This window comes from Pygocentrus nattereri, chromosome 4 (genome assembly GCF_015220715.1).
Source record: "Pygocentrus nattereri isolate fPygNat1 chromosome 4, fPygNat1.pri, whole genome shotgun sequence".
In the NCBI taxonomy this organism is placed as follows: domain Eukaryota; kingdom Metazoa; phylum Chordata; class Actinopteri; order Characiformes; family Serrasalmidae; genus Pygocentrus; species Pygocentrus nattereri.
The window spans coordinates 48,692,564-48,705,654 of NC_051214.1; the positions used below are offsets into that span (position 1 = coordinate 48,692,564).

At 43.0% G+C, this 13,091-nt stretch overlaps 1 protein-coding gene across 1 annotated transcript in view; it reads left to right on the forward strand.

The window, feature by feature from the left end:
- Positions 1-13,091, forward strand: part of lrfn2b (leucine rich repeat and fibronectin type III domain containing 2b) — a 246,055-nt gene that overhangs the window by 212,027 nt on the left and 20,937 nt on the right. Inside the window, exons 5-7 of the mRNA XM_017724849.2 lie at positions 31-941; positions 1,840-2,150; positions 5,218-5,392. Coding sequence (XP_017580338.2) covers positions 52-941; positions 1,840-2,150; positions 5,218-5,392 — 1,376 coding nt within the window. The 5' untranslated portion in view covers positions 31-51. The remainder of the gene's footprint in view (positions 1-30; positions 942-1,839; positions 2,151-5,217; positions 5,393-13,091) is intronic.

Here is a 13,091-nt window from a genome sequence, read left to right on the forward strand (position 1 = left end):
ACTATCTGTCTATCCAACTATCTTCCACAGGTCCCTTTGTGTGAATCTACCATGGACCGTATGCTCTGCGGGCTGCTGGTCCTGGGTATGGCCGTGACAGTGGCTCATACGTGCCCCAAGTACTGCGTGTGCCAGAACCTGTCCGAGTCTCTGGGCACACTGTGTCCAGCGAAAGGCCTTCTGTTCGTCCCCTCTGACATCGACCGCCGCACGGTGGAGCTGCGGCTGGGCGGGAACTTCATCCTGCGCATCACTCAGCAGGACTTTGCCAACATGACCGACCTGGTGGACCTGACACTGTCCCGCAATACCATCAGCTACATCCAGCCTTTTTCATTTGGAGACCTGGAGACCCTCCGTTCGCTTCATATGGACAATAATCGGCTCGTGGAGTTGGGTCCGGATGACTTGCGTGGTTTAGTTAATTTGCAGCACCTCATTTTGAACAATAACCAGCTTAGCCGAATCTCTGAGCGCGCCTTTGAGGACTTAGTGGCGGCGCTAGAGGACTTGGATCTGTCCTACAACAATCTGCAGGCTTTACCCTGGGACTCAGTCAGGCAGATGGTCAACCTCCACCAGCTCAGTCTCGACCACAATTTGCTGGATTACATTCCGGAAGGTACCTTTGTCGAATTGGAGAGGCTGGCCCGTCTGGACCTGACCTCAAACCGGCTCCAGAAGCTTCCGCCTGACCCCATTTTTGCTCGGGCGCAGGATTCAGCCTTGATGAGCACACCCTTTGCCCCGCAGCTTTCCCTAAGCATGGGCGGAAACCCACTGCACTGCAACTGCGAGTTGCTCTGGTTCCGCCGGCTTGAACGCGATGATGACCTGGAAACCTGCGCTTCCCCTCCTGGTCTGAAGGGACGCTACTTCTGGAATGTGCGAGAGGAGGAGTTTGTGTGTGAGCAGCCACTCATCACACAGCACACACACAGGTAGGGATATAAAATGTATGTAAAAAAAATATTTTTTGTCAGTTATTTTATTTTTAAACAAATAAAAATAAGTATTTAAATGTTGGTTACAGACATTTGAAGCTTGTAAAAGACATTTCATGTGTTTTATTTGAAGTTTGTAACAGATATCATATCATATATCTGAGCTTGTGTGTATCAGTTTTACAGGGACTCTTTCAGTAAAGAGTCCTGCTTAGAGCTGCTGCCGCTGTTTTCCTTTCCTGACAATTAACTCAAACCTGCTTAGACTATAGCTTGGTTTCAGTCAGTGATGTATCTCAAACTTCCATACAGTGATGTTTTTATTTTCCTCCAAACTGGTCCCACACATTGTAAATCAAAACATGTTTGGGTGAATGCTTGCTTGGCTGTACCTACCATGGAGGAAAAACCCTGACTGAACAGTTTTCATTTGAGTGTGTGAAGATATTAACTTTTTTGTTTCCAGTCCAAGGAGTGAGTTTAGAGTATAACTACATTTGCTTAGTTTAAACGCATCAACCATGATGGCTCTATTGATTTAAAATGAACTAAAAGATACAGACTTGAAAAATGTGTTACTCTAGTTCCCAGAAATCCTAGTTCCCCACCTCTCCCTGCTAACCTATATGATGATACCTCACACAGATTTACACTATAGAAATTTATGATCCATTTATGATGTTTCCAAATCCAGTCCTACTTCGATGTAGCTACTTTGCAGGAGCGTAAAATGCATTATCAAATTATTGTATTCCCACATCCTCTGGAGTTCTGCATCATGCACTCAGTCAAAAACTTGCAAGATGGCATAATGTGTTGTTTTGAATATCTGATTAAGTAAATGGATATTCAAATAATGGCATATATCCAAATACCCTCACCCATCCCTACATAGGTTGCTGGTTCTGGAGGGTCAAACAGCCAGTCTAAGGTGTGAAGCTATTGGGGACCCGGCTCCTACCATCCACTGGGTTGCCCCTGATGACCGGTTGCTTGGCAACTCCTCCCGGACCGTTGTGTACCGGAACGGCACGCTGGAGATCACCATCACCACATCCAAAGACTACGGCACCTTCACCTGCATCGCGGCCAATGTGGCTGGAGAGTCTACAGCTTCGGTAGAGCTGTCAATCATCCAGCTGCCCCACATAAACAACAGCACAGGACAGACCTCTCAGCCCAAGTCCCGTCTGTCAGATATCACAGGTCTGTTTTTCTGTTTGTTTTTTGTTTGATATTTATCCTAATATACAGTTGTGATCAAATTTATTCAACCCCCAATGCTGTGAAGGGTTTTATGGAATTCAGTGCACATTTGTAATTGCGTTCATAATTAAATCTTACAAGGACTTGTTAAAGAACTAAATGCAACTAAAATAGCATCAATTGTTTTTGTCATAAAGTATTAAATGGCCTTTTTGTGATTTCTTCATTGACACAATTATTCAACCCCTTTACGACTACCACTCTTAAGAACAGAGGTTCATTCCAGTGTTTTCAGTCAGGTAATAAAACCACCTGTGGATGTCAACGAGCAGCAATCAAGCATAATAAGCACCAATTAGGCAGATTTAAAAAGACTGTGATAGTCAGCTCCTTCTAGACATCTACTGGTGTGTTTACAAGCATGGTAAAGGCAAGAGAATGGTCCCAGAAGACACGAGAAGAGGTTATTTCTCTTCACAAGAATGGCAATGGATATAAGAAGATTGCGAAGTTGTTAAATATTCCAAGAGACACTATCGGAAGCATCATTCGCAAGTTCAAGTTAAAGGGCACAGTGGAAACGCTACCTGGTCGTGGCAGAAAGAAGAAAAAAAAAAAAAAAGAAAGAAGATCTTGACCGCGACTGCTGTGCGCTACCTGAAGCGTAATGTGGAGAAAAATCCCTGCGTGATTGCTAAGGAACTGAAAAAAGACCTGTCAGATGTGGGCACCAAAGTTTCAGCTCAGACAATAAGGCGCGCACTGCATAACGAAGACCTCCATGCCAGAACTCCCAGGCGCACCCCCTTGCTGACTCCAAAGAACAAGAAAAGTCAACTGCAGTATGCCAAAAGTCATGTGGACAAGCCACAAAAGTTTTGGGACAGTGTACTGTGGTCAGATGAAACTAAATTAGAACTGTTTGGGCCAATGGACCAGCGCTATGTTTGGAGGAGGAAGAACCAGGCTTATGAACAAAAGAACACCTTGCCTACTGTGAAGCATGGCGGGGGGTCAATTATGCTTTGGGGCTGTTTAGCTTCTAATGGTACAGGAAAGCTTCAACGTGTGCAGGGTACCATGTATTCCCTTCAGTACCAGGAGATCTTGGAGGAAAATGTGATGGAGTCAGTCACAAACCTGCGGCTTGGAAGACGTTGGACCTTCCAACAGGACAATGATCCGAAGCACACATCCATATTGAATAAATTTGGGGGTTGAATAAATTTGATCACAACTGTATATATATATATATATTTGTGTTGTAGCATCACATGTGCTACCCCAGGCTCAAGGAGGATGCTGGAGGCAGGGTTCAGGATTGCAGCAGCCATTTTTCTTTATTCACCCAAATGAATACACAAAACAAACCAAACAAAATCAACGCTACGTTAAGCTGGCCACTTTTCAGCCTTTTCAGTCTCTTCACCGAGCTTTTCAGCTCTTTCAGTCTCTTGCTGCTGCTCGTCCTTCTCTCTTGCTCTGTTCCCTCTCGGCTCTTTTTAAAAGTGCTCACACTGCCCCCAGCTGGCAGCTCGGCCACCCAGGTCGAAAGTGAGGTGTAGTGACGCGGCCTCGCTGCATAACAGTGGGCGGGGCCTGGGCAGCAGAGCTCAGGACTTGCTCTTTGTTCTGGTGCCTCTCGTGGCCATCACTTTTGTCCGTTGGGGGAGCTCAGGCTTTGCGCTCCATTCCTCCACACTCGTGTCTCTCTCTCTGGCATCCTCACCGAAGTTCGTCAGCACTGGGTGTTCGGGCCCTGCCTCTCGGCCGTCATCGTTGGAGCCTGGGGGACAGGCGCATGCCACGTTTTATATATCACACACACACACACACACACACACATATATATATACATATATATATATTATATATATACACTCACCAGCCACTTTATTAGGTACACTTTTTACTGCTAGTAAAAGATTGGACCCCCTTTTACCTTCAGAACTGCCTTAATTCTTCATGGCAGACTTTCAACAAGGTGTTGGAAACGTTCCTCAGAGATTGTGGTCCATATTGACATGATAGCATCACGCAGTTGCTGCAGATTTGTCAGCTGCACATCTATGATGCGAATCTCCCGTTCCACAACATCCCAATGGTGCTCTATTGGATTGAGATCTGGTGACTGTGGAGGCCACTGGAGTTCAGTAACTCATTGTCATGTTTAAGAAACCAGTTTGAGATGATATGAGCTTTGTGACACGGTGCATTATCCTGCTAGAAGTAGCCATCAGAAGATGGGTACACTGTGGTCATAAAGGGAAGGACATGGTTAGCAACAATTCTCAGGTAGGCTGTGGCATTTAAACAATGCTCAATTGGTACTAAGGGGCCCAAAGTGTGCCAAGAAAATATCCCCCACACCATCACACCACCACCACCAGCCTGAACCGCTGAGACAATGCAGGATGGATCCATGCTTTCACGCTGACCCGACCATCTGAATGTTGCAGCTGAAATCGAGACCAGGCAACATTTTTCTAATCTTCTATTGTCCGATTTCGGTGAGCCTGTGCGAATTGAAGTCTCAGTTTCCTGTTCTTAGCTGACAGGAGTGGCACCTGGTGTGGTTCTGCTGCTGTAGCCCATCTCCTTCAAGCTTCCTCGTGTTGCGTGTTCAGAGGTGGTGTTCTGCATTCCTCGGTTGTAACAAGTGGTTATTTGAGTTCCTGTTGCCTTTCTATCATCTGGAACCAGTCTGCCCATTCTCCTCTGACCTCTCACATCAACAAGGCATTATCGTCCACACAACTGACCGCTCACTGGATATCTCCTCTTTTTCTGACCGTTCTCTGTAAACCCTAGAGATGGTTGTGTGTGAAAATCCCAGCAGATCAGCAGTTTCTGAAATACTCAGACCAGCCCGTCTGGCACCAACAACCACGCCACGTTCAAAGTCCCTTAAATCCCCTTTCTTCCCCGTTCTGATGCTCGGTCTGCACTTCAGCAAGTCGTCTTGACCACCTCTACATGCCTAAATGAATCTTTGCCTTTAGAGAGATGCATCGCAATGTATTGATGTGTTTTTATAGCTTATTATTGCTCTTTATTATTATTTAAGGCACTTCAAAGACTGGCAAGGCCGTGCCCAAGAACCAGCCCGAAAAGGCGGTGGCTGTTTCCGAGATAACCGCAGTCTCCGCCCTTGTCCGATGGTCAGTCAGCAAATCGGCACCCAAAGTGAAGATGTTCCAACTCCAGTACAACTGCTCTGATGACGAAGTGCTGATCTACAGGTATGAAAGTGTGTTGAGAATAGAGAAGATTCCATGACAGATCTGAAAGCAGTCATAACGGTGGGGAAAATATGAAAAGAGCAGTTTTTAGGAATAAAAATGTAATCCAGCATGAAAAGGATTACATCGCATTTCACTGTGCAGTTCTTTCAAGGTGGCAAAACTAAATGGTGCATACTTAAAATAGAACATTTTCTGAACCAGGGAGACGGGAGATACAGCGAGGAGGTCTTTATTTTACAGTGCGCTGTTCATCACTCTGCAATGGCCCAGTCTGAGCACAACTTCACAATGCCTGTTTATATACTACTGTGGAGGTACATGGCAAACCTGGCTATGAATATCATAGTGCGGATCATATCATGATAAAGACCTTTAAAAGCCGGGAAACTGACCATTAGCTGCTGGTCTATTCAAGGTTGTGGTTGAATTCTGTGTTTCATTTGATTCATATTGCAACTTGTATATTGCAAAAAAGATGGTTCTTCAAGGGCTGATTAGTAAAGACAGTATTTATAAATATAATCATGAACACTCAAAGACCCATTTGCATGCTTAAATGGTTTGCATGGTGAAATGTTTTCCTTCAGATTGATACAGAAAATGTTGTATACGATTCTATATAGAATCTGTCTGAAAAGGGTTCTATACAGCATTAAAAAGTGTTCTGCTATCGTTACAATGTCTAGTTTTTGGATATATAGAACCATATGCAACATATTCACCCTCAACCTGAAGCATGATTTCACCATGTAAAGAATCATTTAAGCATGCAGATGGTTCTGTGAGTGTTCATGGCTCTATATAGAACCATTGTCTTTACTATAAAATCCTTAAAGAACACTTAAAGAACCATCTGCATGCTTAAATGGTTCATTGCATGGTGAAAGTGTTCTTCAGACTGATGGAGAATGTGTTGTATACGGTTCCACTTAGCCAAAAAGGGATCTTCTATTGCCATAAATTTGATATCATAGAAATAGCAGAACCGTTTTTAATGCTATGTAGTACCATATACAACACATTCTCCATCAGTCTGAAGAGCACTTTCACCATGCAATGAACCATTTAAGCAGATGGTTCTTAGAGTGTTCAGGCTGTATATAGCACCAAAGAACCCGTAAAACATTTTTAAGGACAAAAGTTATCCAGAAAATAAAGCAAATAAAAAAAACTCCTAATATCTAACAGTATTTGTTCTTATGACCCCAAATGAAACTTATCGCTGTTCAATCACAGCCCTCAACAGCGTACCGATGTAGACACCAAATGCCTCAGTTATGCTGGGTTAGGCGTAGAATTGGGACATACTTGTGCTTCATACCAGCAAAATGTCATTGCCTGTACATTCTGAACATCACTTGCACAATTTCTGCCATATAAAACCTTAAATAACATTTTATTTCTCTCTGTAATGAAGGGGAGCAAGCATATGTGGAGATAAGCAACCTTTATTATGGGCAAATCCAGGGTCATGGTCAAGACGGTCCAGGGTCATAGAGCCAACGCGAACAGATTAATAGTTAGACATGATAAACAACACAGAACCTCAAACAAATAACCCAACATGAGAATACAATAGATACATCCAACAAACAACAAAGACCAGCAAACACAGGTGGCAAACACTGGGTAAACGAGTGACAGGCGGGAAACAGGTGGAGACAATCAGGGGTGCAGTCATGAAACAAGGGGGCTGGACCAAAACAAATACAGAATCATTCAAAGTATTTAAGTTGAATACATCTATTGAATTTAATTGTTCCGACAAGTCACTTTTTACAGAGACTTTTTGCAGGATCTGATGAGCCACTTTTTACAGTGTAGCTTTTAACACCAACTTTGACCAGCAAGGAGAGGGGGGCTGTTTTTTTCTCCCTTACACTTTGGGGGGAAAAATGACTGTGGAGCCAAGTGCCTAACAATTATCATGCTGTCCCAGCTATAACCCCAAGGGGGCAGCTTTTCCTTTGGGGACAGGGTAAAATAAAATATATTATTGTGGAGCTAACTGGCCAACTACAATGGCTAACTCTCCAGTAATTTTCTCACAAAGGAGAAAGGGAAAAAACAGCTGCCCCCTACTGGTCAAAGTTGGTGTAACAGGCTACATGTTGGCCTGTAATTTTTCCATATATTACCTGTCTGATTTACTTTAGTATTAATTTAATTAATTAATTTAGTATTAGAAAATTGTGAGGGAAATTCTTTTGAAGGCTAAAATTGTACAAGTAGTGTAATAAATATGTTTAGTTTGTTTTTGGTTTGTTTTACAGGCCGAGAAAGTGAGACTCAGGAACACACTTTTTTTTTCATCTTACCCTTCCGGGCTTCTGTATATCACAGTACAGAAGGACAATGAGTGATGATTTCAGATTCACACCGACTTTAAATGAGCTAATTTGTTTATCTACAGTGGCTCAATATAGATTACAGGCCCAATGCAGCTCAGTGATGAGGAAAATTAATCAACAAAGTCATTTTAGCTCGCACAAGAATATAAAAAACATGGTCAACTATAAACAAAACCCTCCGCTCTGATTGGTCTTCACTTGTATCTCAATGGATTTTGAATAGGAGGCCATATGGCTGCAGTCGCAGGCACACAGAGGGTACTTGTGAAATGAGAAGTGGGACGTTCTGCAGTCAAGGTCTTCAAATCTGGACCTTGAATCCAGTCATGGCTCTGAGATTTTGTAAACACTGGGTGGCCAATCAGTTACATCAGCAGTTCAGTTAACTACTGGTGATTGCACCATCCAGGATCAGAAAGTGGATTCATCTGAAGAGCCCTACAGCCTTGCGTTACTCATGTGCAGTGGTGCCCACTGGGACACTAGGTGGAGTACACTGCGGGAAATGGTGTCTTGGCAAATGAAATTAAATCTAGATATATTAAATATGCCTCGTTTTAAGCTTGTTGTAAGCTTATTATATGATTATTTTTTATTATATTTTGGCTTGTTTCAAGCAAGCAAGGTTATCTACCTATACAGTTATGTATACACATAAAAAACAAGTGAAAAAGTCTCTAATTTAATTAGATAATCATATAATACGTTCTCAAAATGAGAAATTTTAGCTATATTGACTAGATTTTTCTTAAACAGTATTTTTTATTGGTTATATTCAATTACAAGACGCATTCATGAGCAGTGAGTATGTGGTACACTGAGAACAGTGGGGTTGCAAAGAAGAAGCCGCTGCTGTCCATAACATTGCTGGCCATCTGCAGTTTGCCAAAGACCACATGGACAAGCAAGAAGGCTTTCAGAGACCAAGTGTTTTGTGGAGACCAAAAAGATCTTTTTTATTTAAATGAGAAGTGTTACGTTTGGAGAAAGGAAAGCAGTATAAAACACGGCGGTGGTAGTATCATGGTTTGGGACTGTTTTACTGCATATGGGCCAGGACGGCTTGCCATAATTGAAGTAAATACATATGACCCCCCATCCCAAGCAGATCTAAACAAGGCCATCCTCACAAAATGAAAAATGAACACTGCAAAAAGAAGAGATACAGAAAAACAAAATTCCACATTCTTCCCAATATTAAAACAGAACTTTGCTGATCCCATTCATTTCACTTGCCCACATGTCATATTTTGCAATGTACATTTACTTTTGACACAAATTCAACGTTTAATTCTTCAAACCTCTGCTATGTTTCTCAGTAAACAGAGATCAGCTGATGTCAAAGTGTGAAAGCCTTGTGTGTTCGGTTTAAGCACGTCAGTGATGAATGTCATTTGGCGTCTCACTGTTATGAATGCTTCATGAATTCTTCCCCGCTCAGTGAGAGTTTATGTTAAGATAAAAGAAGCCTGCCTGAGCTGTGCATTTCCAACAAACAGGGCTGAAATGCAGGGAAAGTGCTGCTGGTTTAGATAAGTGCAGATGATTTGATTTTTTCAGAGGGGTAGTGTTTCTCTTCAGCAGAAGCTGCCATTCACAACGAGCTCAGAGAGGAGGAATTTACCCTCCGCTCCTTGCTCCACATCAACAGTAAAGGCAGATGGTGTCAATTTGCCTCAGGACTCGTAGGCTGTTTTCTTTGATAGTGCACACTTGTAGCAGTCTTCTGGGATCTATCCATCATCCCTCGCTCTGTCCGTTGAATGGATAAGCAGGCAAAAAGGCTTTCCCTTCCACTACTTTTCTTCTTTGTGTGACGTCTTCACTTCTGTTTGCTGCACATCTGATTACTTCTGACATTAAAGCGATTGGTTGGTTAAAGAATCAAAATGTGCCCAGTTGCGCCAAATGTAGTTGATTATCCAAGATGTTTGGTGTCTGAAGTTTGTTTATTTTGTTTAAGAAAAATGATCTGCCAATATAGTGAGGTAATTTTACTTAATAAATCACAAACAGCAAAAAGATATTTAGAAACAAGCAACGTTTAATCTTAGAATAAGCTTACAGCAATCTCAAAATGGTAAATATTAGATATATTGAATAGATTTAAGATCATTTCACTTAACAAGACACCATTTCTTAAAGTGTGTAGCCAACAAGTAATGGAAGCTTAAATGATCACCAGTGGTGGACAGTAACTGAGTAACTGAGTAAATGTAATTGGTTTCTGTACTTTAGTATTTTTGGTGTATCTGTACTGAAGTTTCTCCGCTCTGGGCGACTTTTTCCTTTCACTCCACTACATTTCAGAGTCTAATATCGACTAAAATCTGTCGTTCCTTTTGGTTTCTATGTGTATAAAAACGTAACATGTCAAAACGAAAGAAGCGCAAAGCCAGAGCACCAATCAGGGCCCAGCGGTCACTTTGTTTAGAGCTGGTTTTGACCTGTTGGTCATACCGACTCAGTGCAGCACGCGGTTCAACATCAGCGCAGCAGCGTAAAACTTTGGGAGAGTCTGTTCAACATAAATGATGAACTAACCTAACTTTGTGTAAATAGAGCTCAATATAGAAATATGTCCACATATGCAGTCGAGACTGACGCGGCTTTTTTCTGAATTATATTACTTGTTTGTATAAATTCTGAAAAAAGCCGCGTCAGTCACGACTGACATTCTATTAAAAGACTGGTTTACCAAGAGAGACGCTGGAGGACTTTCACCTGAAATGAGTTCATGAAGCTCATTGAACAGGACATCAGAGCCAGAATTACTCTTTTAGTACTTTTACTTTATATTTAAGTACATTTGAAGGGAAATACTTTAGTACTTTTACTCAGGTTGAGGTCTAAAGGGAGGAACTTCTACTTTTACTGCAGAGTCAATCACTACAGACCTCCAAACTTCATGTGGCCTTCAGATCAGCTCAAGAACAGCATAGAGAGCTTCATGGAAAGGGTTTCTGTGGCCGAGCAGCTGCATCCAAGCCTTACATCACCAAGCGCAATGCAAAGCGTGGAATGCAGTAGTGTAAAGCACCACTGGACTCCAGAGCAGTGGAGATGTTCTCTGGAGTGACAAATCACACCTCTTCATCTGGCAGTACAAAGATGACTCTGGGTTTGGTGGTTGCCAGGAGAACGGCATATGTCTGACTGTGTTGTGGCAAGTGTAAAGTTTGGTGGAGGGGGAATTATGGTGAGGGGTTGTTTTTCAGGAGTTGGCCTTGGTCCCTCAGTTCCAGTGAAAAGAACTTTTAATTCTTCAGCAGACCAAGAGATCTTAGACAATTTCATGCTCCCAACTTTGTGGGAACAGTTTGGGGATGATCCCTTCCTGTTCCAACATGACCTGTTCCAACACTACCCTTAAAGACATGGATGAGTGAGTTTGACGTGGAAGAACTTGACTGACCTGCACAGAGTCCTGACCTCAACCCCATAAAATACCTTTGGGATGAATTTATGCGTAGACTGTGAGCCAGACCTTCTTGTTCAGCATCCGTGTCTGACCTCACAAATGCACTTCTGGAAGAACGGTCCAAAATTCCCCTAAACTTTGTGGAAAGCCTTCCAAGACGAGTTGAAGCTGTTATAGCTTCTTTACATACTTATAGAAGTAAAGTATGTAAAGAAAACATTCCTCACGCCACTACATCACCTCCGCCAGCCTGGACTGCTGACAGAAGGCAGGTTGGATTCATGGTGTTGATGTCAAATTCTGACCCCACCATCTGTGCACCTCAGCACATCCAAAATTCATCAGACCAGGCTGCCTTTCTCCAGTCTTCAGTTATTGTTCAGTTATGGTGAGCCTGTGCCTTCAGCCTGTGCCCACTGTGGCTTCAGCTTTCTGTTTCTTTCTGTCTGATTGAACCAGGCTGGCCATTCTAGGCTGCCCTCTCTAATCAACACTGCTGCTCACTGGCTATTTGTTCCATTATTGATAAATTCTGAGTAACTCTAGAGACTGTTGTGTGTGAAAATTTCAAGAGATCAGCAGTTATATGAACACTCAGACCAGCCCATCTGGCACCAACAATCATGCCAGGGTCAAAATCCCTGATTGAGGCAAGTGAACGATCTTGAAGCGTGCAGTTAGCGGCATGCTAATTAGTGGGGTATGAGCTTCCATTGCTAGTTAGTGACATTTATCCTTTTAGCTCTAAAACTAAAGAACCAGACATGTTGGCTGATTAACTACATCTGGAGAAAATGCTGTAATTTAGATTTGCAATTGGACCCAATGTATCAGCAATGTTGTGGACCCAACGTGATCATGAGTCAGGCCCTGTAAACACGAAGGACTGACAGCATCGACCACTAATGCACCCAGTCTGGAGAGATTACATTTACACCCACCTGGCATCCCAGCACAGTAAGAGCCCGTCTGTCTCTATGGTGGACAGACGCGACCTTAGTCTGACCCCAGTCTGCATTTACACCTGCAATTCATGTTCATCCTCTCTCATTCACCGTTTAACAAGGAGTAGAAAATGGGCTCTCTCTCTCTCTCTCTCTCTCTCTCTCTCTCTCTCTCTCTCTCTCTCTAGTTATCTTTTCTCTGTGCTGTTTCCTCTCCCTCTCTCCATCTCTTCTCTCCCTCTCCTCATCTCTCTCTTTCTCTGTTCTGTTTCTTGTTTATCTCTCTCCTCTCACTGCTCTCTCTATCTCTCTCTCTCTTTCTCTCCCCTCTCCATCTCTCCTCTCGTTTTTTCTCCCTCTCTCCCCCTCTATCTTTTTTTCATTGTGTTCTCTCTCTTCCCTCTCCCTCTCTCTTCTCTCTCTTTTTTCTCCCTCTCTCCTCTCATTTGCTTTTTTTACCCCTCCCTCTCTCTTTTCCCTCTCTCTCTACCCCTCATCTTTCTTTGTGTTCTCTGTCCTTTTTCTCCCTCTCTCCATCTGTACTTTCTTCCTTTTTTCTCCCTCTCTCCCCTCTCTCTTCCCCTATTCTCTCTCTCACTCTCTTTTTATCTCCTTCTTGCTCTGTCTCCTCACCCTCTCTCTATCTCTATCTGCATTTTCTCTCTCCTCTTCTCTGATCTCCTTGTTCTCTCTCTCTCTCTCTCTCTCTCTCTCTCTTTCTCTCCCCATCTCTCTCTTTCTCTGCTCTGTTTCTTGTTTATCTCTCTCCTCTCACTGCTCTCTCTATCTCCCTCTCTTTTTCTCTCCCCTCTCCATCTCTCCTCTCGTTTTTTCTCCCTCTCTCCCCCTCTATCATTTTTTTCTGTGTTCTCTCTTCCCTCTCCCTCTCTCTTCTCTCTCTTTTTTCTCCCTCTCTCCTCTCATTTGCTTTTTTTACCCCTCCCTCTCTCTTTTCCCTCTCTCTCTACCCCTCATCTTTC